The following is a 26,196-nucleotide window of genomic DNA, read 5'->3' as shown; positions in this document are numbered from 1 at the left end:
TGTCTTCCCGCATTTGGGTCCCCAAGCTTCCCCTCCGTGAAGACGGTAGATTTTAAAAAATTTGATTTGGTTAAAGCAAAACAATTTTCTAATTCAAATCGGCTGTCGTTACACAACTAATTAGGGCTGAGCGATATGGCCAAAAAATAAAATCTAAATTTTTTTCAGCCATTCAGGACGATTACGATTGTAAAACGATTTTAATCTAACCCTACAAACACTTATTTCAAAGATTAATTTATTCAAAAATAATTACTCTGCAAAATGTTCAGACAACAATAATGTATGCTGAATCAGTTTTAACATAAACTTAACATTCATAGTTTGTGCTTAAATGCCACAATTAAAGTAGCAATTGTAAACATGTATTGTAAACCACCCATCCAGCATTCAGCCACTTGTGCAAAAATTACAACTCACAAAAACATTTGGGTGTAACAGAACATAAGAGCAACAGCTTTTAATAATCCAGAAGACACAACTCGATTTAACGATTTTGCAAATTTTCAACGATTCAATTTTTAAAATGACGATGTATCGAATTCATTTGATTTATTGCCCAGCCCTATGTCATGTTTGGGTTCTGTTTTTCCTTGTGTGTCTCCCTTAGTCTTGTTAAGTGTAATCCTGCCCTTCCTCGTGTCAACCAATCAGTGCCCTCAGCCACTTGTGTCTTGTGTCATTAGCGTGTGTGTTTTTAGTCTCCTGTCTCCCCTCTGTCTGTGTCGGTTCATTGTCATTTCCTTCCTGTCATGTTACCAGTTTTTGCATTGTTGTCCTCACCACGTTTTGTTTTCTCTTGCCATTTGGAGTTCGCTTTTGTTTTGTAGTAATTAAAGTCCTTTTTTGTACATCACCTTCGCCTCCTTGCCCTGCTTCCCTGCGACTGGGTCCTCCACCCAACTTTGCCTTCTTGACAGAATGAACCGACCTCAGAAGGACCCAGCAGGAGCTATGTCATGCCAGGAACAAATACTTGCCTCCGGAGCCCTATTAATAGCCTTGTTGGACGAAGCCCTGCGGCTCCTGGCTTCGGCTGGTGGCGCTCTGGGTAGCAAGCCTCAAGTCCCCGAACCATGTCTGCCGCATCCTCAAGTCCCCGAACCACGTCTGCCGCAGCCTCAAGTCCCCGTCCCGGCTCAACGTCTGCCGCAGCCTCAAGTCCCCATCCCGGCTCCACGGCTGCCGCAGCCTCAAGTCCCCGTCCCGGCTCCACGGCAGCCGCAAGTCCCCGGCAGCCGCAAGTCCCCGTCCCGGCTCCACGGCAGCCACAAGTCCCCGTCCCGGCTCCACGGCAGCCTCCTTGTCTCGGCCGCTCTCGTGCAAAGTCTCTTCGCCTCTTCCATGGCGGCTTCAAGCCCATGAGTGTGGACAGGAGGCACATGTCCCACTGCCGTCCTCGTCTGGTGGCGCACGTCCTGCGGTCGCCTTCTGCTCCAGTGCGGCGTCCGGGACGCCCTCCGGACCAGCGCCGCTGGGCTCCCCTCAACTGGCGTCCGGGACGCCCTCCGGACTGGCCTTGATGGGTGAGCCAGGTTCCTGCCTCCGTGCCCCCCTCCATCCACCCTGTTTTTGGACTTCTTTGTTTTAGGGACGTCTGGGAGCCGTCCCTTGAGGGAGAGGTACTGTCATGTTTGGGTTCTGTTTTTCCTTGTGTGTCTCCCTTGGTCTTAAGTGTAATCCTGCCCTTCCTCGTGTCAACCAATCAGTGCCCTCAGCCACTTGTGTCTTGCCCCAGGTGTGTCTTGTTGTGTCATTAGCGTGTGTGTTTTTAGTCTCCCCTCTGTCTGTCGGTTCATTGTCATTTCCCTCCCGTCATGCTACCAGTTTTTGCCTTGTTGTCCTCCCCACGTTTTGTTTTCTCTTGCCATTTGGAGTTCGCTTTTGTTTTGTAGTAATTAAAGTCCTTATTTGTACATCACCTTACCCTGCTTCCCTGCGACTGGGTCCTCCACCCAACTTTGCCTTGTTGAAACCCTACAACTAATATTCACGTATTTCTAGTTATAAAGTCAGATCCAATGAAACTGTTAACTGTCATTTTAATTACACAGAATATATTCAAAAAAGCAACATCAAATCTAATCCAAACTGGATTGATATCCAAAAATTTGAACGTCCGTCCAAATAAGACTTAAAACAACTGTGAATCTGGCACATTATATCCTACCAGTTTCATCAAGGTTAAATGAACATCGACAGCCCTCTTTTGAATATTATATAAATATCTATGTCTGTATTTTTTCTGTTTTTATAAAAATGTGCAGCCATCACTCTCATATCACTGTTTTTGTTTGCGTGTGGGATTATCCACTGCCTTACATGCTTGCATGATGGGAAAATGTAAGACACAGAAAAACGCTGATGTGATACACTAAAGCAGAGGTGAGCAATTTCGGTCCTTGAGGGCCGGTGTGCAGGTTTTGGAGGTTTCTCACTTCCAACGCAAGCTGATTGCAATCAACAGGACCATTATCAGACTTCATACAGAGCTTGCTGATGAGCTGATCATATATCAGCTGTATTAGAGAAGGGTTACATGCAAAACCTACAGGACTCCGGCCCTCGATCCCCACCTCTGCACTAAAGCCTCGTTTCCACCGCCGGTATCTACTCTTCTCTACTCTACTCTACTCTACTCTGCAAAAGCCCCATTTCCACCAACAAATCTACCCGGCTCTACTCTACTCTACTTGCTTTTCTGGTACCTGCTTCTTTGCAGATCTAAAAAAAAAAGTAGCCCAGTTCCAAAACGTGACGTAATTTTGAAGGCCAATGATTGGTTCGAGACATGTTGTCATCAATGTGCAGCTGCGCAAACCACCACCCCGGGAAAACAGCTGCCATTCACAATGACGAGAGGACGACAATGGCTTCCAAACAGATTTATGCTTGGACTTTTGAGGAGGTGCAAACCTTTTTAACATTATTGAATGCAGTCTTCTCATTGCTGCAATATTCATTCAATGTCCTCAGGCTGAAATAAACAGGCACAGGCCAACCACCGGGTACAAAAAAAATATCGGAGCTCTCCATTGTTTTTGCCTGTGTGTGCAGTTCACGCTAGCTGCGGTCGCTTTAGCATGACATCACTGGCGAAGTGAGGAGGGGCTCCCGGGTGGTGGCCGTGGCAGTGGAGACGCACTGCTTTTTGGCGTAGAGCCAAGTAGACTAGAGTAGGGTAGATACCGTCGGTGGAAACGAGGCTTAAGAGGTGAGATTTTGCATTCAAGTGAGGTTGTGTTTTTTTTTTTTAATCACTCCACATTATACACCCTTCCAAAAAACGAATGAGTCTAAGGGCCAACAGTTGTAGTGATCCCAAGACATTCTTCCAACACCCTTTGGTCTCCCAAAGTGTGACCAGGAAACAAAGAAGCAGATGATAAACTCATGGCTGTATAGCAGCAAAAGCAGAAATTATGAGTATGTGAGTGGGAGTATGAAAGTGGGGAAAAAAGATATTTGGTATTCTCACATTGTTGGAGCGCAGGGAGACTCGGCCCCCACAACGGGCACAGAATTTGGTTTGGCAGTAGGAGCACAAGTGACCACAGCCATCTGCAAACTTGGTCTTCCGGCAGATGCCACAGGTGGGTGCGTCATCCTTCTGCTGTGTCTGCTGACGTCGTGTCTCCGCCCCGATGCGACGCACCTCCTGTTTATAGCTCTCAAACTGCTGGTGCAGTGTTCTGTGAGAAAAGGAAAGGAACTTTTTGTAATTTTGGCAAGCTTTACAGGGAACCTGTCCAAACATTCTCATGGATAAAAGTGAGAAAGATTTCAGGAAAAGCTGAAAGATTTACACAAAAACCGACACAAAATGCAGTACATAGCATATTTATGGTCTGCAGAGGTGGGCATTCCGTCATCACTGATGGCCGCCCGTTTTGCTGACGAACGACAAGAAACGTGAAAAAAAAAAAAAAGCACTGACAGACGAAAACACTTCGTCAATGCTTAGTCCGTCTTTTTTTTGTTTTTGTTTCTCGTCGTTCGTCAGCAACACGGACGTCTGTCAGTGATGACGGAATGCCCACCTCTGCAGACTATAGATATGCTATGTACTCACTTCATTTTGTGTCGGTTTTTGTGACGGACGTGCGTTTTCATCCGTCAGTGTAATCGCCACTAACTGGGTCAAGTACTAACGGACTCTGTTAGAAAGCCCACTTTGTTGAACTATTAGTAGTTGTTGGCGTTTGATTCATTAATTGAGTTTTCTGTCTTTTTTGCGCCTTCTTAGTTCCTACACACTGTGAGCGGTCAATAAATGCACCTCGAGTCTCTTGCCGAATGCAAGTGAAGTACCGTATTTTCTGGACTATAAGTCACACTTTTTTTCATACGTTGACCCGGGGGTATGTAATTTCACAGACAGCCACAAGAGGACATGCTAGACTTACGCACCAATATCTCCTACTCCTTGACAATTAAATACCGTCATATAAACAGTAAACGTTAGCTTACAAAGGCAACTGAGAACGACTGAGCACAAATGCCCCCCAAAAGAAAATCATATTCTTCAGACTATATGCTGCAAGTAGTAAAATGTCATTGTGTTAGCAGCTAACACAATGTAAGTTCACTACTAACTAACTAAGATGTGCTAACAGTTAGCATACCTTACACCAATTCAGCCTGTTCTTGCCTTCCAAGATGACGTAATGTCTGTTTTTGGTCAAGTAGTTTTTTAAATAAATTACCCGCAAAAAATGTGACTTATACTCCAGTGTGACTTATGCAGTGTTTCCCACACTATGTTAATACTACCACCCAAGAAGTTTTCAAGAAAATTTATTAAAAATGTATTTAAAAAGAAAAACCACGTGTCACGACCGGATATACCGCATGTAACGTTAGTTCGCCGTCACTTACTTGTGGATCGTGAGGCTAGAGGAGACGTAGTAACAGGACTGAGACACATCAGTTCATACTAGTTACTAGTTTCGGCTAGTATGCAACTATTTTAATGATGTGTTTCATGTGAAAGTGTATTGTTTATATTGTGTTTAGTTATTCAACTACTGAATAGAGTGACAGTATAAAGATGTATTTGCTTATTTGATTACTGAATAGCAGAGGTGGACACTCCGACGGGAGTGTCCGTCAGTCCGTTTCTGATGGAACACACGTTTTATTGATGAATGACGACTGACGGAATGCCCACCTCTGTCTGTCGGTACTAAAATAGTGGTGACAAAAGCGATAATGCTTATGTTTATATTGTGTTTAGTTATTCAACTACTGAATAGAGTGACAGTATAAAGATGTATTTGCTTATTTGATTACTGAATAGCAGAGGTGGACACTCCGACGGGAGTGTCCGTCAGTCCGTTTCTGATGGAACACACGTTTTATTGATGAATGACGACTGACGGAATGCCCACCTCTGTCTGTCGGTACTAAAATAGTGGTGACAAAAGCGATAATGCATGGAAGCTGGTTAAAATAGCATGGCGGACTGACAATTACCAAACAAAAATGAAAAAAAAATGACCGACCGACGATGACGGTTATAAATGACGGACAAGCAAATTTTTGTAAAATGGCCACCTATGATGGTCTGATTTGCTAAGATCCCATTCAGCAGACACTAAATTGAATGTTCACGCTAACAGACTTGTATGTGCTATTGTTGTTGTTGTACTGTGATGTTTTACTACAATCCCTTTTTGTTTTTTCGATTTCAAGTATAGTGTACATAGTGCAAAGGTGTGCTGATAATAATGTAATAGACTTATATTATTTATAGTCACAGCAATAAATTGGGGTATGGGGGGTTTTCGCAAAATGTTTTCTTTTTCTTGGGGAGCACAAAAAAATCATTGACAAGCACTGCGTTAGAAACTTAGGGCCATACCTAAGTGGTCCATTACAAAACAACATTCTGTTTAGATTAAAATAATAATTATTGAACATTAGAATTTGGACAAACTTCATAAAAATGTATCCATACGTAATTCTAATGGAAAAACAACATGGTAGCTACGTCATTAACATGACCTTTGACCACACACAGCTTTCTATCCTACCAATGGGAACCGGGGGCTCAGCCAAGTCCAAGCACCATAGGAACAGCTGTCAGAAACAGAGGGTTCACAGTCGGTTGTCATGGTAACACTGTGGCGTCAACTGCTCGGTGTCAGCGGGTGTCAGTGCACCAGCTGTTCCTGTTCTTAGAGCCACATTTTTCTCATTATTTTATACTGCTTATAGCAGATGAGGCTACACTAAGCAAATCTTTTAGTTAAAAAAACAAACAAACATGTGTGTAAACAGGCACCATCACAAGTTCCATGGCAATTCTCTAAAAATACTTGGATTAATTCATATTCTAATGTTAGAACTCATCGACAGGACTTGATACATTGAAAAATGTCTCTCAAAACTCAGAGTGTGACTTCCATTCAATGCTACATAAAACATGTACACTATATGACAAAATAACACAGGTTTCGTAAAACTGTGGATGATTTAGATTACCGATTCCCCACGCAAAGCCAAATTGATGCAATTTACGAAACACAGGGAAAACTGCACCTAGCAGGAGAACTGAACTGTTCCTGAGAGTTGGGACAAAACATAATAAAAATAATATTGGTTAGGGTTATGGATACATTATTCATGCACTCACACATTCACACTCTGATAGCGGTAAACTACGTATGTAGTCACAACTGCCCTGGGGCAGACTGATGGAAGCATGGCTGCCAATGTGCACCTAACATTCACATCATCCATACTGTATAGTGTGAGTGGCACTGGAGGAAATTTGTGTGAAGTGTCTTGCCAAAAGACGCGACACATGACTTGGAGAAAGCGAGATTTGAACAGCGGACCCTCCGGTTACTGAACAACTGTCTAAATCTTCTGAGCCACAGCTGGCCAAACCATGTCTTACATAAGTCTAATTTATATTAAAAATCAATAGATTCAACTAAATTAGCATGCTTAAAAAGTTCAAGTTGAAAGGATTGTGTATGTAAATGTAATTTTCATTATCCATTTTAAACCTTTTTGTTTTGATGTGAATTTGCTGACTGTCTGGTCTGCAGTCAACAGTTAATGGTATTTAACATGTCCTCACTCAGCAAGCGCAAAAAAAGTCACAATATTGAAACACACAAAACACTTTAGACACACACTTTGGTAGGCCTACTATATATTTTAAATGAAAAAGAACAGTTATGAATACTAAACAAGCCACAAAGTGAACTTCAAACAATATGTTCCCTAAATATATACAGTACCTATCAAAGATTTGTCTTCAGTTTTTGTCAGCTGTCAGATTTATTTACAATCCTCACAATAGCATGGTCAGCTGTATCCCATAACCCCCTTTGCTCTTCCTGACTGTGGTGAATGCAGCATTGTCAGTGATGCTCTGGCAAGTTTGACATGTTTTTATATTTTAGATAAACAATACTGATATTACTACAGTCTCAGCGGAAGCATGTCAACTCAATGGTCAATCACACCCTGAAGTGGACACGGATTGGCTGTCATTGTATTTGGCATAACCTGATAGGCTCCAAAAAACATGAAAATGGAGGAGCATGTGAGAGTTGTCGGTCCAATGAATGGTACATTTCAATTAAAAAACAAAAACGCCCAAACGGCCCCTTTAATAAAGGTAGAGTGATATACCTTCTTTGTAGGGAGTTTGCTTAGCCCAGAAGCAGCTCAAGTTTAGCCTTCTTCATAAATGTAAAGCATCCAGTTGTGACTGCAGCCACAGCTAACGAGAGCAACGACTACGCTAATGTAGAGAACCATAGCAGAGTTTTTCACCCAACTAAAATCTAGAACACCCCACATATGAGCAAGTCTGCGACAGATTGGCTGACAAATATTCTTGCCAAGTGGATAACGATGATCTGCGAGCTGATAAACATAGTTTAAGACGACGGATTTATTGAGGTCCTGCAAACAAGTGTCCAATGACCCATCGTACAAACCATTGATCAAAACCAGTGAAGATTAAAATCAGCAAGATGCATGACGATGAAAAGAAAAACTAATTTTTCATGGAGGAATTGCTCAACTATGTTGTTATATATAATCTAAGAAGACTGGATGTCAGCTGGCAACAGTTAGCTATTTGGGGTTGACCGGTCACTTTATTGCTGATGAGTGGAACCTCAACTCATTTTCCACTGACCATTGTAAAAACAGCAACCAGGCACTTTTCCGATAAATGCGGCAAATATTTCCTCTAGGTGGCAAATGGCATACAGACACACACATACAGTACATACAGTATATACAGAGGAGCCATAAACTTACAATAACAATGTACTGTATTTAATTAAAATTAATTGTGGTTGATGGCTTTTCTCAGCAATTTTTAGGTAAGATTATAATAAAGATTAATTAGATCAATTGATAACAGATCATAATTAATTAATCTCTTTTGTTAATCTCCTGCCAGTATTATTGATAATATCACCTTTAACTGCTGAATGTGAAAATGCAATGTTCTGTGGACATAATAAAGGATTACATTATTATTTCAGGGCTACATTAACATACAAATGCACATAAATAGCATGAACTGCTTGCATTAAACTGCAGCCATTACAATTGAGACTTGCAGAATATGAACAGACTGTGGTGTACTTATTATTGTGTAACTTTCCCAATTTTATGTTTTAAACTATAAGTGTGTTGATTGTATTAGTAGAGCACCATGCAAAATTGAATATTACTTTCACTTGTGGCCGCCAATGTGTGTGCTGCAAAGACGGCAAGGAAGAAAGGACCTATGGTCAAGTTGATGGAGGAGATGGAAAGGGAGATGGAGATGAAAGATGTGATAGAGGGGGAGTTGACTGATGAGTTTCTGAAAGGTCCTGGCGGTATTATGAAAGTAACCACTGTTGGCAGCCTCAATAATGGAGACTGGCCAGCAGTATAGTGCATGGGCCAAACCGGAATTTGGTACCATTCAGGGTGGCAAAATCTATTCACAATTTTTCAAAAGGTACATGTTCATAGATGATTTGTTGGTATGATAACCCCTCCTAAGTAATAACTTTGTCAGTTTTCAGCACAGGAATTGAAGAAATAGGATTTTGGCACTGATGTATATTATTTTTAATGCTTATTTTTAGACTCTTGCCCATCCTTTAAGCATGCGTTTAGTTGCATTTTAAAGGGGGAATTTGTAGCTTTCATTTGAATAATTATTTTCCCACAATTTTCACCTACATTGTTGTCTGTGGTTGAAAATTGTGAGGAGTTAGAATGACATTGGCATAAATAACAAAAATCAATTTAATAAGTGATGCAAACATTTATTTATTTTTTGTCAACATCATGAGTCTTGGTCAACTCAGCTCTGTCAGCTGTATGTTTTTTTGTTTTGTTTTTTAAAATAAAGTGTATTCTTTGTACAATTTATGTAGTTAATGTAATAAAGGACTGTTTGATTTATACCCGGTTATCTGAAAGCCTTAGAACATAACCGAGCCTCCTCCACGTTTCACAAAAGGAACAGTGTTATAAAAAAGTGAGACTGGAATTTGCAAAAAATCATATTGACAAGCCACAAAGCTTTGAGGAGAAAGTCCTTTGTACAGATGAGACAAAACTGGAGCTTTTCGGAAAGGCATATCAACTCGTTGTCCATAGATGCAAAAAATAAGCATGCCAAGAAAACTACATTGAACTAACTACACTGATAAAATTTTAAAAAATCAGTCTTTGTTAGGTGTAAAATATTTTGCTCGCACACTACCTTTGCTCACATCCTGACATAGTATGACTCAATTCCAAGCTGCATCTCAGGTAAGACGAATATTCAAATGGTTGTTTATAATGAGGGGAACAAGTGGCAAATGAAGGTATGGAGAACATGGGCCAGAGACCAATGGAAGACAGAACCCAATGCATCTGGAGCCTCTATAAATAACATTTATGAGCAGGAGGAGAAGATAGAAAGAGGATAGACACAGGATGATGGAAAAAAGGAGGAGAGGAAGAAGAGATTGCATCTCTTAAGCATCTCTGTATCACGTAAAAAAGGAATGAATAGACTCAAGAAAGTAAAGTGAAAAGCAATAGATGTTTGGTTTAACAAATGCAAACATAATTTTTCTGTATTTGCTTTCTGCTTAAATGTTTTATTGACTTTCATTGCCTCTCCCTTCTGTCGAAAGATTTCAAATGTTCACTTCAGAATGCAAGCAGAATTAAAGCACCCAGATGGCCAGTCTGTGTCTGTCTGGCTGGCAAGAAAACATAATAAGCTGTTCTTAGGACTCCCAAATCATTACCAGGGCAAATTCCCCTTTCCTCCACAGTGCAAGAAATAAGAGGAGGACCACAGTTGGTATTGGTGATATTCTTTCTTTCTTTCTTTCGTTCTTTTTTTTTTTTTAAACATTTGCAAGAATGGTCAGAAAAGTCACAAAATATTGTGACAATGTCTTTGGCAACACAGAAGACAAGTTGCTGCTCTTGTTGATACACGTGCACATCAAAACAAAAGCAGTGCACACAAACATTTTAGTTTGACTTATTAAAATCTGCAGAGACTGTGGAAGGGCCAGATGTTGCCCGCGGGGCCTGCTTTGCCCAGATGTGCTTTAAGTCTATAAAGGACCTATATCACGGTATTTTAAGACCTTCCACAGTTAGGCATATACTGTATATGATTTTATCTTACTTTTGGCACAGTCGCGATGTAACTTCTTATTAAATATGAGTTATTTTGGTCGCTATTTTTCTAACCCGGAAGTAAGAAACATTCCGTTCATGACGTCGTCCTCTCTGTCTGCTACCTGCACCGCCCATGGAACGGTAAATATGGAAGAACATATTATAGCATGTAAGAAAGGATCAGGCCAAGCGGCGAGCTAGCAACACCTCTCTAATGCCTATTTGGAACAGTTACTGTCGGCCGTAACCACGCCAAAACCACAACAACATTAATAGTGCGTAGCTTACGAAAAGTCTCATGTTTACAGCCCCTCCACACCATAGGAAACCACAGAACCCGTGAACCAACCATCAAAAAGAAATATCAATTTGATAGCGATTGTTCCTTTTTTTTTCTTTTTTCTTTTTAGACCAGCCCTAGTGAGGACCCAGTCATTTTCATGGGTGAGGAGGTGCTGGTGCTGCGAGAGCAAAAATGCGCAGGAACGCTCAGATGGGTGAATGGAGGGAAACACCACTTGGTGTGTTTTTAGTGAAGAAATTCTAATATGGCCGAAAGCTCAAAAAAGTTGAGTATCTACCAAAACTCAGTAAGAGTTTGTTTCTCCCACTGGCCGTGAGGTTGGTGTCTGTGGATCTCATTTTGCTTCATCTTTCCTGCCTCTGGTCTTCTGACAACTTCACCATTTTGGCAGGACATTTATGTATCCGGTGAAGGGTCTTGGATTTATAACAGGTTTCAGGTGAATTAAAGAGCACAAACACACACATAGGCCCTTTAAATTAATCCGCGAGGTTGGTGGATGGGTAAAAACATGAGCACCAATCAACAACCTTTGATGCCTATTTGAGAACCACGCCAAAATTGTTCCGTGCAGCCATGTTTATAAAGAGCAATTTAAACAACAAGGCTAATGCAAAAAAAATGTGACATTCCCTAATGTTGGAAAGATAATTATCAAATGTAAAAATACAATTAAATGCATCAATAAACACAGACAGCAGCCCATGCCACTGCCGATGCTTCTGCTTGTAATGCTTCATCATTGCGATTTATCAATGTTAATGTTGTAAAAAGCTTTTTTGGCATGGATTCATATACCATAAGTGTGTACTTCTTGTATTTGGAGCTCTATCTGTTGCCCTCCAACCATCAATTCTTTCTTTCTTTCCTCCTCAAACTACAATATTTATCTGTCCTCTAATCTTCAACTAAATTATTTCAAACTAAGCCTAATTTTAAAATACCATTTGGTAAATAGTATATGATTAAAATGAAGTCACACAATTCCCTTACATGCAGACACACATGGGTACCTAATATGTCACACGTAAGATACAAAAGCTCTGATCTCACACACAGCTGGGGAGTGGCTGTGGAGTAATCATGAGCACTGTATAATCCTCTCACTCCATCTCAGCACCCTCAGCTCGCTCTGTTAAAAGAACACACATGCATGAGTATATGTATGCGCGCACACACACACACACACACACACACACACACACACGCATGCACACTTTCACTTGTCTCTCTCCCTCTCTTCAGTCCATAACCTGCAGCTACTACATAAATAAATTCACACATAATTAGAAAACAGTCGTGGCTTTCTAACTACTCAAAAGTGGACGTGAAATGTGACGGGCTCTGGCAAAAAGGTCCTCATGGGTCAAAAAATAAAAACGGAGGTATTCAAATATTCTTTCTACACTTAATTTCCTGATATTATACATGGGTGTACCTCAAAAAACTGACAAAGTTACAAAAATGTCAATGTTGCTAGGTTTAAATCCCTAGTTTGAGTATACACATTTAAAGTTTTGGTACATCCATTTTCAAATATCCATAGAAACCAGTACCTTAGGAAAAAGATATTGACCCCAAACTTTCAGGAACTGTTGAAAGACAAATACAATTTCATCATCTTTCATCATGTGAACCCCAAGGCCAGTGATTGGAAACATGCGGCTCGTGGTCCAAAGTTGGCTAAAGACATGCATGGCAGGTTAATTGAGCGCTCTGAATTGTCCTTAGGTTATGATTGTGAGTGTGGATGGTTGTTCGTCTCTGTGTGCCCTGTGATTGGCTGGCAACCAATTCAGGGTGTACCCCGCCTACTGCCCAATGCACTCACGAGTATGGAGCAGCTCCGGGAGTATTCCCGATCTGACTGGAAATGAGCAGTGCATCGTCTCAACTACCACGTGAGCATTCAGCACTGTTCGGCTTCGCTCGGCTTCCCTAGGCTTCACTCGGCTACCCGTTAGCTTTTTTTTTTCTTTTTCTTTTTTGAGAGAGCTCAGTATTGTTAATTCTGTAATTTTACCGATTCGACATGTCATCATCATTGCTCTCTCTCTTTTTTAATTTTTTATTTAATTTTTTTATTTTGTATGTGCATGTGCGTGTGTATGTGCGTGTGTATGTGTTTGTGAGTGCGTACTCATAGTTCACCTAAAACCTATTAAAAATCCCATACCGTTCACCTAAGCCGAATACTTCAGAATCCAGCTAGAGTCGTGAGGTTGTAAGAAGACCCGAGCAAGGATCAAAGAAAAGAAAGGAAATTGAAATCCAGCTAGAGTCGTGAGGTTGTCAGAAGACCCGAGCAAGGATCAAAGAAAAGAAAGGAAATTGAAATCCAGCACCGTCCAGACACTACCTACCGGGTTACCAACCAGAGTCTTTCACCAACCCCAGAAACATCTAAATTCCAACAAATTAGGGAGAACTCAAGAGACCAAAGGAGAGACTGAGGAAAGGAAGGAAGGATATATGAAGCAGAGTGAGATCCACAGACATCAGCTTCCACCGATTCAACGACCAGAGGAAGAAGCAGAATGTGTTTGAATTTCGATAGATGCTGGTGTGGTGGATCTGGCATGCATGAAAACCTTCACCAAAGAGGGGAGCCGTCGACCCCGGCCAGGACAGAGCAAGCACAACCCCCCAGGGCCCCCCAGGCCATGGCAGCACTAAGGGACAACCCCCGGGCCCCGCAGGGGCCACCGGCTGGAGAGCAAGGAGCGCCTCCCACCCCAACGCAGCAGGACGGGGCACGGCAGGCCCACCAGGCACCCCACCGGCCCACAGCCCCCGCTCCCCCCACGACCCCCTATCCACCCCTGCCACCCACCACAACTCAGCCCCAGCCGCTTCCAGATGTGATGTGGGCCATTTCAAAACACCATTTGCACCCACGACGTATTTAGGTTTGATCTGCAACTACAGGAAATGTTTGGTTTAGGGTATTGCTGATAAAAAGCGCTACAAGTTATTTAAATTAAAGATCCACATACCTTTTCCACCCTGCATTCATTAGAAGTTGTGTTCAATAAAAACTTGCAGACATTTTCATTTGAGTGATATTAGTTTCTGAAAAATGGCAACTGTTTATTATTGTGACTTAGATTAAGAAGTTTTAATTTCTATTTCCATTAAATTAGAGCATTCAAGTTAAATGCACAGTACATACACTGTACACTCACCAGATATAGGTCAACAGACTGATGAACCGAGTTCATAATTTTTATATTTTGTTAGTATGTCAACATTTCTACCTAAAACCTTACAACCTTAAAACCTTTCATGATCGATTTGACTGACTGTGTCAGAGTGGGACTAATCTAACAATATGGGTACTTTGTGTTTATTGGTGTTTATTATTGTGTAAACTCTCCTTAGATTTCTACACATAAAATTGGCAAATAGTAGTGTGAATTTCCCACAAAGGAGTGAAAAAAGTTGTTAAAAAGGCCAAAGAAAATCAAGCACCAAAATGTTAATGTTATACATTTTTTGTTTGTGTGTTTGAGAAATAATACTTTAAAAATAGAAAAAGCCCTGACATTTTGATAGAGATCCATTTTTAAAATTGCCTGGCAGAGAACACATGAACAAGCTGACCTTTTGTAGCAAAAGCACTGAATTGATGGTGTCTGACATACTGTAACATCACTCAGACTGTTTGTTGCACTGCACAGAACAATAATCCCAAAATATTCAAGATCATGGGTTGAAATCTGTGACTTGTTGGGAAATGAAAACGGAAACGTGCATTTGGCCAGCACACTGATTTCTGGAATCCATTTTAATAGAAGATCAGTAAAGAATTGTGACCTAAGAGGGGCTGACAAGAAAGCTCTTAACTTTAGGGCCATTACTTCTTTAGTACATATACAACTATAAGTATGAATTTAAAGTAGGTTTTATTACTCTCTGCCTGTGTCAGTCAGTGACACAAGTAATGCTATATAGTTACACAGGACCAGAACAGGCAGTACTTTTAATTAAGTTCAGGTTTACACCAATGCACCGCACACTGCACACACACATTCTATTCACAATTAGTATGAGTGATAAAAATAGCCGGATTATGATACACCAAAATTCACCAGCAATTTCCAGAAAACTTTGTGAAGGAGGGATGAATGGACAAAAAGTAACATTTTGGTGACAATCAGGAATGTATTTTCGTCATTTCACATCACTCTAGCATCAAATTGACACCACACTACATGCCTCTGTACCAGTAGGTAGCCTGCTATTGAACAGAGTTAACACTTATACCTTTTTTCACCTTTTGCTATCAGTTCAACTTTAATGGAGTTCTTCGCACTACTGAGTGACCAAGGTCAAACATTTAGCCTTTTTGAGTACGGGCCCGACAGCCGAGTTGTGCTGGCCCCATCGGAACCAATACTGGACCTGTATATTCAGTACAGTATATGATAGATATAACTTTGGAGTTTTTGTTGTTTTAAATTTTTATTTTTTTTATTTATTCAATACAATGTCTTGGCATTATATGGCTATTCTAATTTACAGTAATATAGTGACAGTTTTATTTACAGAATGATACATTAGAAGAAATGTTAGGTTTATTGATATTATAAATATGTATCTTTCTAAGTCAACAAACAAATGATGCACCAATGAAATTATGATGTGATTTCTCACATAGATTCAGCCTGGATAATTTTATTTGAAAAAGGTTGCTACTGCAGTCTCAACAGTTCCCTTCAGTTATTGATTTCAGTGGCTAAAACTGTCAATATTATGGTATGAAACAAAAATTTAGAGCTGGGCAATTAGGCCCAAAATTCACGTTAAGTGTAAAATGTTTTTTTTTTTGGTCAGAATTCACTGTCATGGGCATGATAATTAGTGATAGAGGAGCAGCTCCACACCATGTTTAGCCAGCAGAAGCTCGTCGCTAGCTAGCTGGTGTGCAAGTAGCATCGAGCTGTCCCCGAGAGTACACAAACGCAGCCAGGATGGGGTGGGTGACTGCTCAAAATGGATGCACATGTTTGTTTGTTTTTGTTTTCTTACAAGACTGTGTTGATTTCATGTTTGGATTTATTTATGAAATTCATACTGGCCTAGTTGGGTCAGCGATTGTAGCCTTGGTTGTCCGACACAGCGGTGCATTGGGCCACAGCTGTTGGACCCGTACGACATTCTACATAAATGCCACTGTAGTGGTTCACTTGCCTGACTTCCGTGTGGGCAGTGTTATCAATTGCCACTCAGTCAGTGATGAAATTAATGTAAGCCTGTGGATTTGTCTTTCTCTGTATGTGAACACTACAGTGAGGAGTCTTTCCTTTGTCAGATTTCATTTGGAATGGGCTCCACCTCCGTGTAACTGAACGAGTGCTAGAACTAGAGAAAATGGATGGATGGGCTATAGCAGCGTTAAAGTGACAATGTTTAAGGTGCTTTTTTTCACAGTACTGTCCTATAGATTGTATAGAAAATGAGGTGAAAGTAGTACTAGTTAGCATGTACTGTAGATATTGTTTGATTTAATTTTGCTGTATTCCGATTACAGGCTGCATTTATTGGCATAGGGTGCAAAAAATGAAAAAGGTTAAGAAAAAAAAGATTGAGAGCAACAACAGCATCCAGTGAACTGAATATTTAAATATTTCAGAAGACACTTTCAAGTGCGTGCTATTTTTACAAACTGATCCATAATTCAGCATTAACATTTTTTCTCCTAGAAACCTTGAAACACTGGTTTGCTTGGGAAATAGTTTTCTTTAACTTGGTTGTGACACCGAGATGAGTATAGCAAGAACAATGCTTTTCCCACTTAAAAAAATTGCCTGGTCCACTGACTTACTAGGGTTTTCAGCGTGCCTGGTAAACTACTCAGCGAACACATACAGTTGGCGTCCATATGGGCACCACTTGGGCTAGTTGGACTTTGGCTGTTCATGGGCTTAAAGTGGGCTTTGTTGTTGGGTCCCACTTGGGCAGCAGGTGGGGAGTAGATGGGCAACTAAGAATGGGCAATAAGTGGGCTCTCAAAAATATTAAAAATGTATATTTTGCACAATAACAGCATGGGTGATGGAACTTAATCCCTGGCCTATATTTCTTTACAATTAAATAAGATGTATGCAAATAAATCTGTATTTCAAATTAATATGTATTATTTGGACCATTAACGGGCCATTGCCATTTTATAAATCAAGATCAATATTCAAACCTCGAAGAAAGCGCTGCACAGCATTCCAAGAAGCTATGGGAAACGCCTCCCCCTTCTAGCCAATTAAAGGAAGTCTGCCACTCAGCATTTGCCACCTTTGCCGTTTGTTGCCCAACACACCCATATGGAGCCCATATGGGTTTGGATATGGGCTGGTGAATGGGCCCCATCTGGGTCCCAGTCAATTTTTCTGTGGGATCCATAGCGGATCGCAAATGGTCAAGCCCATTAGGGGACCAAGGTGGGCCTAATATGGGCCCTAGGTAAAATTAAATTCATTGTATTATAAATGTATTTATTAATTAGTATAAGTGATTACAACATATAATATAGTGTTTGAAAACGGAAATGTGTGTCTAGACAGGTCATTTGGCATGACCAGCTCGTTAACCTAGTGGTAGAGTGTCTACCCTAAGACTAGGAGGTTGAGATCCCTGGTCGCGTCATACCAAAGACTATAAAAATGGGGGATGTTTGCCTCCCTGCTTGACACTCAGCATTATGGATTGGAATTGGGGGGTTAGATCAACAAATCATCCCCGGCCCCTGACGCGGCTCACTGCCTCGCTCAGGGGATGGGTCAAATGGGGAGAACAAATTTCGCCCCACATAGATGGGTGTGACAATCAGTGGTACTTTTTTTCAGAATTTCTGCGGGTCACGGGATTCCCGAAAAAATGTTAGCCTCTAACACAGATTAACCAATATTTTGGTCAGAATGACCAATTTGTATTGGTTAGCCCAATCACCAATATACAATATATTGGCTGAAAACACCTTCCATTCTAGACTGGTTAGTTTAACCAAAGGATCTGTCAGACACGTAACTACCAGCTAAATTGGCCAAATGTAATTGGCCAATCTGTTTTTAGAGTGCAACATGGGCATGGAATGGGATGGTGAATGGGCCCCATCTGGGTCCCAGTTAATTTTGTTGGTTCCATGGTGGCCCCATGTGGGCAAGCCCCACAAGGGAAAAAAAACAGTGCTGAATTGACTCCAATAGAATTGATTTTAACACTTATACAGAGTTTATATAGCTCCACACTTTCGGTGCACAACTGCGCATATCGCTTGGGGAAAAAGTCACGTGACTGATGCAGCCAATGTATCGCTCATCATCACTACACCTGTCAATGAGGCGTTGGACTTTATAAGGAAGCGCATCTGCCAGTGGGTTGCGTCTCTGCTGAATGAATCGCACATCTTTTTCCCTTCAAGTCAGTATGATAGGGATCGCCAAAGAAGAAGAAAAGATTCCACTTTGTGGGACCATTTTGATCTCATATTGGCATTTTTTTTTTTTCCCATGCCTTCTACATGGTGTGCGTCGCCAATATGAAGGTGTGGGATGTTTAGCTCAAACAATAGAGCATCGCGCTGCCAAAAGATGTGCAGTTTTGATCCCCAGTTGAGGATTGTAAATAGTGCCTAAAAATGCTGAGTGTTGAATTCATGGAATTACTTCCATTAGTTTCCTTTTTGTTGTTTGCTTCTTTTTTTCTTATTCTTTTTTTAAACCTCATGAGAGAGGGCACATTCACAGCCCATTACATACCCATGGGAGGTTTAGCTAGGTAGCAATGTGATCTTCAAGTCAACTGTGACAGAGGGCTGGAAACTGTGACAGGTTAAATAAAGATTTACAGTATGTTCACATGATGTTCCCGAAGGGACTCAAAGTAATTGTTTCTGACTTTGGTACCATGCAATAAATGACCTGTTGTGGGGGACACCATCAGCCACTGTTGCAGACAGGAGCTTTGCTGCCCTCTACATGAGATTTGCAGCCAACAGCCCCAGAGAGCCAAACACTGTACTGAGCTGATTTGTAGTGTGTGAGTGTGTGTTTGCGTGTGTCATCTATCGGAAGCTCTCTCAGTTTCTGTTCAACCATTTTATTATCACCGAGGCTTTGAAAAAAAATTAGAGTGTCAATAAGGTTGCAGTTAATCAAATGGTGGAGGCGGGAGGGTTTCTGAGGTACTGAGTATAAGAATGATACAAGGGCAAAAGTAACTTGTATGCCTGAGAATTGTTAAGAAAAGTCCACATGCACACTTTTCAAGGCCTGACTACAGCAATCTACTATCTAAAAAAGAACTTGCCACATCATAAGTGTAAGTCATGACAGATAAAGTCCTGTACACACTTATCACCACCAGCTGTTCAATTCTCAGGCAATGCTGCCATTTGACTGGACTTTGCTGACTGGATGAAAGGGAGCTACAAATACTGCATAGTACAGCAGAGGATAATATGTTGAATACGTTTCACCAAAAAAGAATGATACATAAATGTTGTTTATTTTATCCACCAATTTCTTTACCCCCCCCCCCCACACACACACACACACACACACACACACACTCAATAAGGTTATGTGTTGGTGCATTACCTTACATTTCACCTTGATCATAGTTGAAGTAATTTTTGTATCAGCTAATGTGTGTGTGTGCAGCTGCAACAATCATGTTCTACGTTATCAATTTAATGTTTGTCACCATAAATCATTGATGAGCAGCTTGTTCATAAGAGAGCTTGTTTCAGAAAAACAAAAGAAAGTCCCCTCATAAGAAGCTCAAATTGCCAGTATTGCGCAAAGCATCACACGAGTCCCCAAAAACATCGGAGTCATTCAAGTCAAAGACTTGATGAAGAGCTTACAAACACCAAATCTTAAAAGTAAGATTTTGAACTAATTTCTATTGCAAGCCACACCAGAGTTATGGTTGCTCTCTGAGGGATGTTTATAACTGTGAAACCCTAAAAATCCATTTGTAACTCTGCAAAATACTTTCTTCCTCCATTGCGTAACAAAAAAAAAAAACGATTGAGAAATGCTGCCTTAAGTGATTGTATGATAGTTAAGGAATATAACTGACAGAATTTCTTTGATTAATGTACGTGGCCATGCTGAATTTGATATTGAACTTATTTATTAGGAAAATGGTCATTTAAAGGCCCTAAATAGAATACATTAAAATACAAGTTTTTTTTTTTTTTAATGGATGGACTGCATTTAAAAAAGAAAAAAAAAAGAAAACCTTTGACATAGTCCAAAATATGAACCCTTAATGTAATTTGAAAAAATATAGAACATTTTAATATAGCCTTGGTTGCCATAGTAACAGGGACTCATAGATTTTTGGCCGGCTGAACTTTGTTATGCACCTACTGTAGCTATAAAGCTACTAAGAGCAACTATTAAGTTTGATGCGACACAGTTAAAGTGGAAGTCAACCTTAAACATTTCTTGACAATAATATATAATACAAATGTGACATCACCTCACTAGTCTAAACATGACATTCTGTTTTACATTACATTTGTGGAATAAGAGTTATGAAGCAAAATCCAGCCATTTTTTGAGGGGGCGGCCATTTTGCTACTTGCTATCGACTGAAGATGACATTACAGTTGCTCAGGGCTCAGGCAATGACCAATCACAGCTCACCTGTTTTCTGAAGCTGAGCTGTGATTAGTTGTTACCTGAGACCTGAACAACATAGATGTCATCTTCAGTTGACAGCAAATGGCCGCCCCCTGAAATGGATAAAAACAGCTGGATTTTGCTGCTTAACTCATATACCACAAATGCAATATTAACCAGGATATCGTATTTAGACCAGTGGGGCTGCATAGTCCATCCATCCATCCATTTTCTTGGCTGCTTTTCCTCACAAGGGTCGCAGGGATGCTGGAGCCTATCCCAGCTGGCTTCGGGCAGTAGGCGGGGTACACCCTGAACTGGTTGCCAGCCAATCGCAGGGCACACAGAGACGAACAACCACACTCACAATCACACCTAGGGACAATTTGGAGTGTTCAATTAACCTGCCATGCATGTCTTTGGAATGTGGGAGGAAACCGGAGTACCCGGTGAAAACCCACGCAAGCACGGGAGAACATGCAAACTCCACCCATGTAGGCCAAAGCCCGGACTCGATCTCACGTCCTATGCACTGGGAGGCGGACGTGCTAACCAGTCAGCCACCGTGCTGCCGGGCTGCATAGTATTGTCCCCAAATATTTTTTTTGGTGGGGGGTGGGGGGGGGTAACTTCTCTTTAAGCCTACTTGAAGCTAGATTTACCTTTTTTTATATAACAGAGCTCTTTTTTTTCTTAATCTTGACAAAAACATATTGGGAAATAATTGGTAAAAAAAAAAAAAGATTAGCATTGAGGAAAGTATCATCAAAAGCCGTTGCCTTGAGATATCAAGTTTGTCAAAAGTTAGTTGCGAAAGCTGCCACGGATTTCCTGTTTTCATGGATTAAGCTCTACAAAAGATGATGCGGCTGTTATCCAAGCAAATCCACATCAACACTTGAGTTTAATGTGGACCGATAGTCATACGTCGCTTAGCTAATGGTTCATGCTCGTGCATTGGTCAAATCTACAAGACTACACAATTACTGACATTTTAATAACATTCCCAAGGAAAGCAAACTACATCGGAACAACATTCTTTTTTTTCTTCCTTTCGTGATGACATCAAGTAGTAAGCAGTTGGGAAGGCCACTTTAGGGGCACGGAGGACAAGGTAGACTTGGCCATGTATGTTATTTTCTGTATTTAAAAGAGGGTTTTGTGCTTTGTTAATGGACGTAGAATGTGCACATTCAATTGTACACCGGTACGGGAACGAGCTGCAAGTTGCTAGCCAATCAGGTTGCGAAATCACTCGTTTCAATGTTCAACTCTGAGCTGAGAACTCTGTGATACATGGAAATTTTTGATATAACGGTTGCAATAGGTTTCAAGGAATATACTGAAACTGAATACACTGACAGTACTGCCTGTCAACTTTGACATCATTGTACGGATGTCCAAAGCTACAATCGATCTGTTGTCTGCTATTCAGAGTATACCATCTTCAATTAAAATACAGTATAATTGATTGCATGAGGGTGGCTGGTTAGAACATCTGCCTCAATATATAGAGATTTTTTTTAAAGAACCCACTGTACACTGCCAGGTCAACTGTGTGTTAATGTGAAAAGATACCACCCAGGCACAAGCATTTTTCCCTATGCTGTGCATTTGTGACAGGACACATTGTATGTCACTTAACTTTAAAGATGCACTTCATAACAATGTGTTAAAAAATATCTTTACATTAGCCTTCTTATTTGACCATTTATGACTGAAACATTTTCTGTTAGTAGATTAACACTTAAACTGTTCATAATGGGAACTCCTGCAAGCCTCTGACCTATAGCTTTCAGACTGGACTGGTTTGAATTTCCAGCCCTCTATCTCCAGATGTGACAACTTGCGCATTGTGTACATGAAGAAAGGAAAGTGCAGTTTCTTTTTTCAGCCACAGGCAGCAATAGCGATTCAAAATTAAATTTTCTGTGTTCAGTAGCTTTAAGTTAAGACTGGTTATTGACTTTTTATTTTTTTCATTTTGTTAGAATATGTTCTTATACTGGCGATTCTTCATTAGAGGTTGCACTGTATTAGCAAGACAGCTCAGAGTAAACCTCTATAAAGTTTCTTCAATAACAAACAGGAAATATGCAGTCTTTTCACTCTTAGCTAAAACTCGACTTGAGTAGCATATAGCAACAACAGAGCAAATAGCAAATACTTATTTTGGGATAAATCATAATTCTTTTGTATGGCTGATCTAATCAATGATTTCCCAGATGACAAAGCCATTATTGACTGAACCTGATCTTTGCTTCATGGAACATTAAATACATAACTTCCTCTCAAGGGGTTTAAAGCAGCTTTCTGCCCTTAAGGCTGCAGCCAGGAAATGAAAACAGCCATTACAAATTGAAGCAACCCAGAGTGCTGGGATGCTGTACGCCTGCAATGGCATCGCTCTTGATTAGGTCCTTCATGTGTTATGCCTGTACAGACGGAGGCTAGTGTTAGCGAGTTCTAATCGAATCTAATACAAAGTAGCGGGGAAGTAAAACCACTAGCTTGATGAAAAATCTGTTTAACATCAAACACTTGAACAGATAGTCCACGTCATGGTGACTTACAGCATCTTCTGTGATCCATATAATTTCCCATCATGCTCCTTCTATGGTTTATAGTTTATAGCCCAGTATCAATCTGAACTATCGGCCACCTGACAATCCTTCTTCAGGTGACAGGTTGATGACAAATGTCCATTTCATCAATGTCGGCAGCATTTCTAAAGCTCTCACATAACACATCTCATCTCTAATCTGTGCCGCGTCCAGGCATTTTAGGCCTTCTAATATTCCCAACCACACCCCATCTCCTTCTCTGCACTGAGAGCAGCACAAATGGTCGTGCACACGGCCTCTCTGAGGTCTGGCAGGTTTGTAAAACGTTTTTATTTTGTTTTTTGTAGCCCTCACTTGCCACGAGTTACAATGGCATTGTTGTTGCCATGGTTGGCAAACCGATTACTCCAACAGTTTACACCTAAAAGTCTATGTAACGCGCACATTGACAGGAAATTATAGGAATTGTAAAGTGAAGCATGGGGTGCAGTCCCCATTGATAAAAAAAAAAAGAGTGTGTTGGATGATGCTATGATTCATCAGCAACACCACTGCTGTCACACCCTATTCTTCTATATAACTCTATAAATGGAAATGGTTTGACCCCATTTGAGGTTATCTCAAATGGACACTGAAGTGTTGTTTTAAAGTATTGATCCAGGCAGCAAAGCTATCCCACTATAGTATCTGCAAACACGTGACTGTTCGGAGCTGTTGCTACAATGGTGCCTCAACACAGATGGACTGCATATTTAGCGCATGCTGCACACATCCTACACACACACACACACACACACACATATACATATATACATATATACATATATATATATATATATATATATATATATATATATATATATATATATATATATATATATATATATATATCACAATAACACAGACTGTACACTGGAGGCTAGATTAAATTGGCAAAGGGTGGGGGACGAAGGGGCGGAGGGTGTTACTCGCAAACATGATCTTAGTAAACTCAGGCTGTGGACATCCTTTACATAGCATTAACTTGCAATGCAAGGGATGCTCTTACTTTAACATGGCTTCTTCTTTCTCCTCTTCCTCCTTTTGCCGAGCCATCACTGACATGATGATTTTCCGCTCCTCCTCCGTGAGATGGCTCAAATCCGGAAGGTCCGGCATGGATGGCGGCACGGTGGGTGGGCGAGGGCCGCTTTGTGGCCCCACCGAGGCGGACATCTTTTCCACCAGCACTCCACCACCGCCGCCGCCGCCGCCACCTCCTCTTCCTCGTCGTGTCGTTTCAGCTGACAGGATCCAACGGACGTTTTCTCAGCCACACCTCAAGAAACGCTGCGCGGATATGGCGACAGCGGCCCCGTATAGTGCAAGCCGCTCATCTTTGCAGGCACCTTCGGTTGTGCTTTTTGTTGGTGGCCCTCGAGGGTTTATTTTCTATGGTCGTCGTTGCCCCAGCCCCACCAGCAGCTCCTCCACTCCCCGGGTTCACCAAGATCCCATTTCCGCGGTTAAAGCCAATGGTAGTGTCGAGCTGAGGAGACGCTTGGTGTCGTTTGGTTTGCCTCCGCCGTCTTTTCTCATCTGGAGCCTGGGATGATTGTGGTATAGGCGGAGTCCTCTCTCTCTCTCTCTCTCTCTCTCTCTTCTTTTTTTTTTGCGGGGGCGCGCTTACTCATATGAGACTAGGGTCCCATCTCCACTATCGCCATCGGTGCAGTCTTTTGACATGCTACTTTCTACTTAACACCCACGCAGGCACCGTCGCGCCCTCACAAGCGCGTTTTCTAACCCCGTCTGACGACATTTCAGCCCTTCAGCACCAAGGACAGCATATTCTCAATGTCCACTCTTGTTGGCTTTTTTAATCAGTTGGATATCTAAGAGTTGCGACACAACTGTCAAAGTTAAGTTAGAGACCCCAACAGATTTTTTAAGTAGCCTGATTCCTGCAAGTCTTCACACAGAGTGCCAGTCGACCCAGATCGAATCGTTTTCGGGACGAGTTTAGGCTTTGCATGGAGGGCAAATAAACCGAGGAGCTTTCGTCTACTGATGTCGCTATGCCACCCAGTGAGTTGACGTCACCGAGGAGGTGACTGTGCCGCGATGACGTCAATTTCCCGTGGTGCATTATTTTGTCATCATATAGGTCGTGACAAAGGAACATGCAGTCATTCCAACGGAGCAGAATTTTGCTGCAAACCAGCAGATTGAAATTCTGAATGTAGCCTATATCTATAATCTCGTCACAAAGATAGAAATGTAGTGTTATATCTGCACTGACAATTACTGGATGATAAATCACATATATTCTTTGAGTTAAACGCTATATTTTATTTACAAAACTGCATAATTGATTTAATTATGTTCAATGCTAGTATATGGGTATTTTTTTATTTAATAGAATAATTTGATTTAGAAGCCGATGACACCAACAAGTGTTAAATTAAGATAAAAGAAAAGAATATGACTGAAATGTTCGTGCCCCACATTATTTTTCAACACAGAAGGCGGTACCTCGTAGTACAAGTTAACTTGCCACACGATGGCACTATAACATATCTATCCGTTCTCATTTCTCACAAGACTTGAGGAGACGCTGTTCTGTTGGTTTGTCCTGTGCTCTATATTTTTCGTGGCAACTTCAAAGCCAGAGGCTAAAAACTTAAAACAAAACAAAAAAATCGCTTTAAAAACATAAAACAAAACAAAAAAATCGCTTGTTTTCTAGATATCACCATGAGTTTCTTTTTTTTTTTTAAGCCAAATATGTGTTTTAACTAATTTAATGGCGGGCTGTCAGTTTTCACATTAATTTTAAAGTCATATACACAAAAATAATCAGCCAATAGGTTGAATGCATTAATAATTTACGTGCTTATATTTAATTTAGAATTTAAAGGCCAATAGCAAATTGCTTTTCTGTTTTGTTTTGTTGTTGTTTGGGGGGGGGGGGGGACAAAAACATTTAATCTCTTTACAGTATTCAACTAAAAATGAACACAGCAAACTCTGCCATCAGAGAACTACAGACTTT

At 40.9% G+C, this 26,196-nt stretch overlaps 1 protein-coding gene across 28 annotated transcripts in view; it reads right to left on the bottom strand.

Annotated features, from left to right (window-relative positions):
• Positions 1–25,166, bottom strand: part of rims1b (regulating synaptic membrane exocytosis 1b) — an 89,631-nt gene extending 64,465 nt beyond the window's left edge. For 5 of the 28 annotated variants that reach the window (XM_077571571.1, XM_077571572.1, XM_077571564.1 and 2 more), the window contains exons 1-2: positions 24,211–25,126; positions 3,479–3,692 (exon numbers count right to left, since the gene is read on the bottom strand). In XM_077571571.1, the coding sequence (XP_077427697.1) occupies positions 3,479–3,692; positions 24,211–24,377 (381 nt within the window). In that variant the 5' untranslated portion in view covers positions 24,378–25,126. Of the gene's footprint in view, positions 1–3,478; positions 3,693–24,210 lie in introns of all 28 variants that reach the window. The other 23 variants (XM_077571578.1, XM_077571594.1, XM_077571567.1 and 20 more) reach the window with 16 other exon arrangements.
• Between the last annotated feature and the right edge of the window lie 1,030 nt (positions 25,167–26,196).

The sequence above is a fragment of the Vanacampus margaritifer genome, chromosome 7, assembly GCF_051991255.1.
Source record: "Vanacampus margaritifer isolate UIUO_Vmar chromosome 7, RoL_Vmar_1.0, whole genome shotgun sequence".
Lineage (NCBI taxonomy): Eukaryota > Metazoa > Chordata > Actinopteri > Syngnathiformes > Syngnathidae > Vanacampus > Vanacampus margaritifer.
The sequence above is the reverse complement of the archived record's forward strand: the minus strand, read 5'-3'. Positions and strand labels throughout refer to the sequence as shown.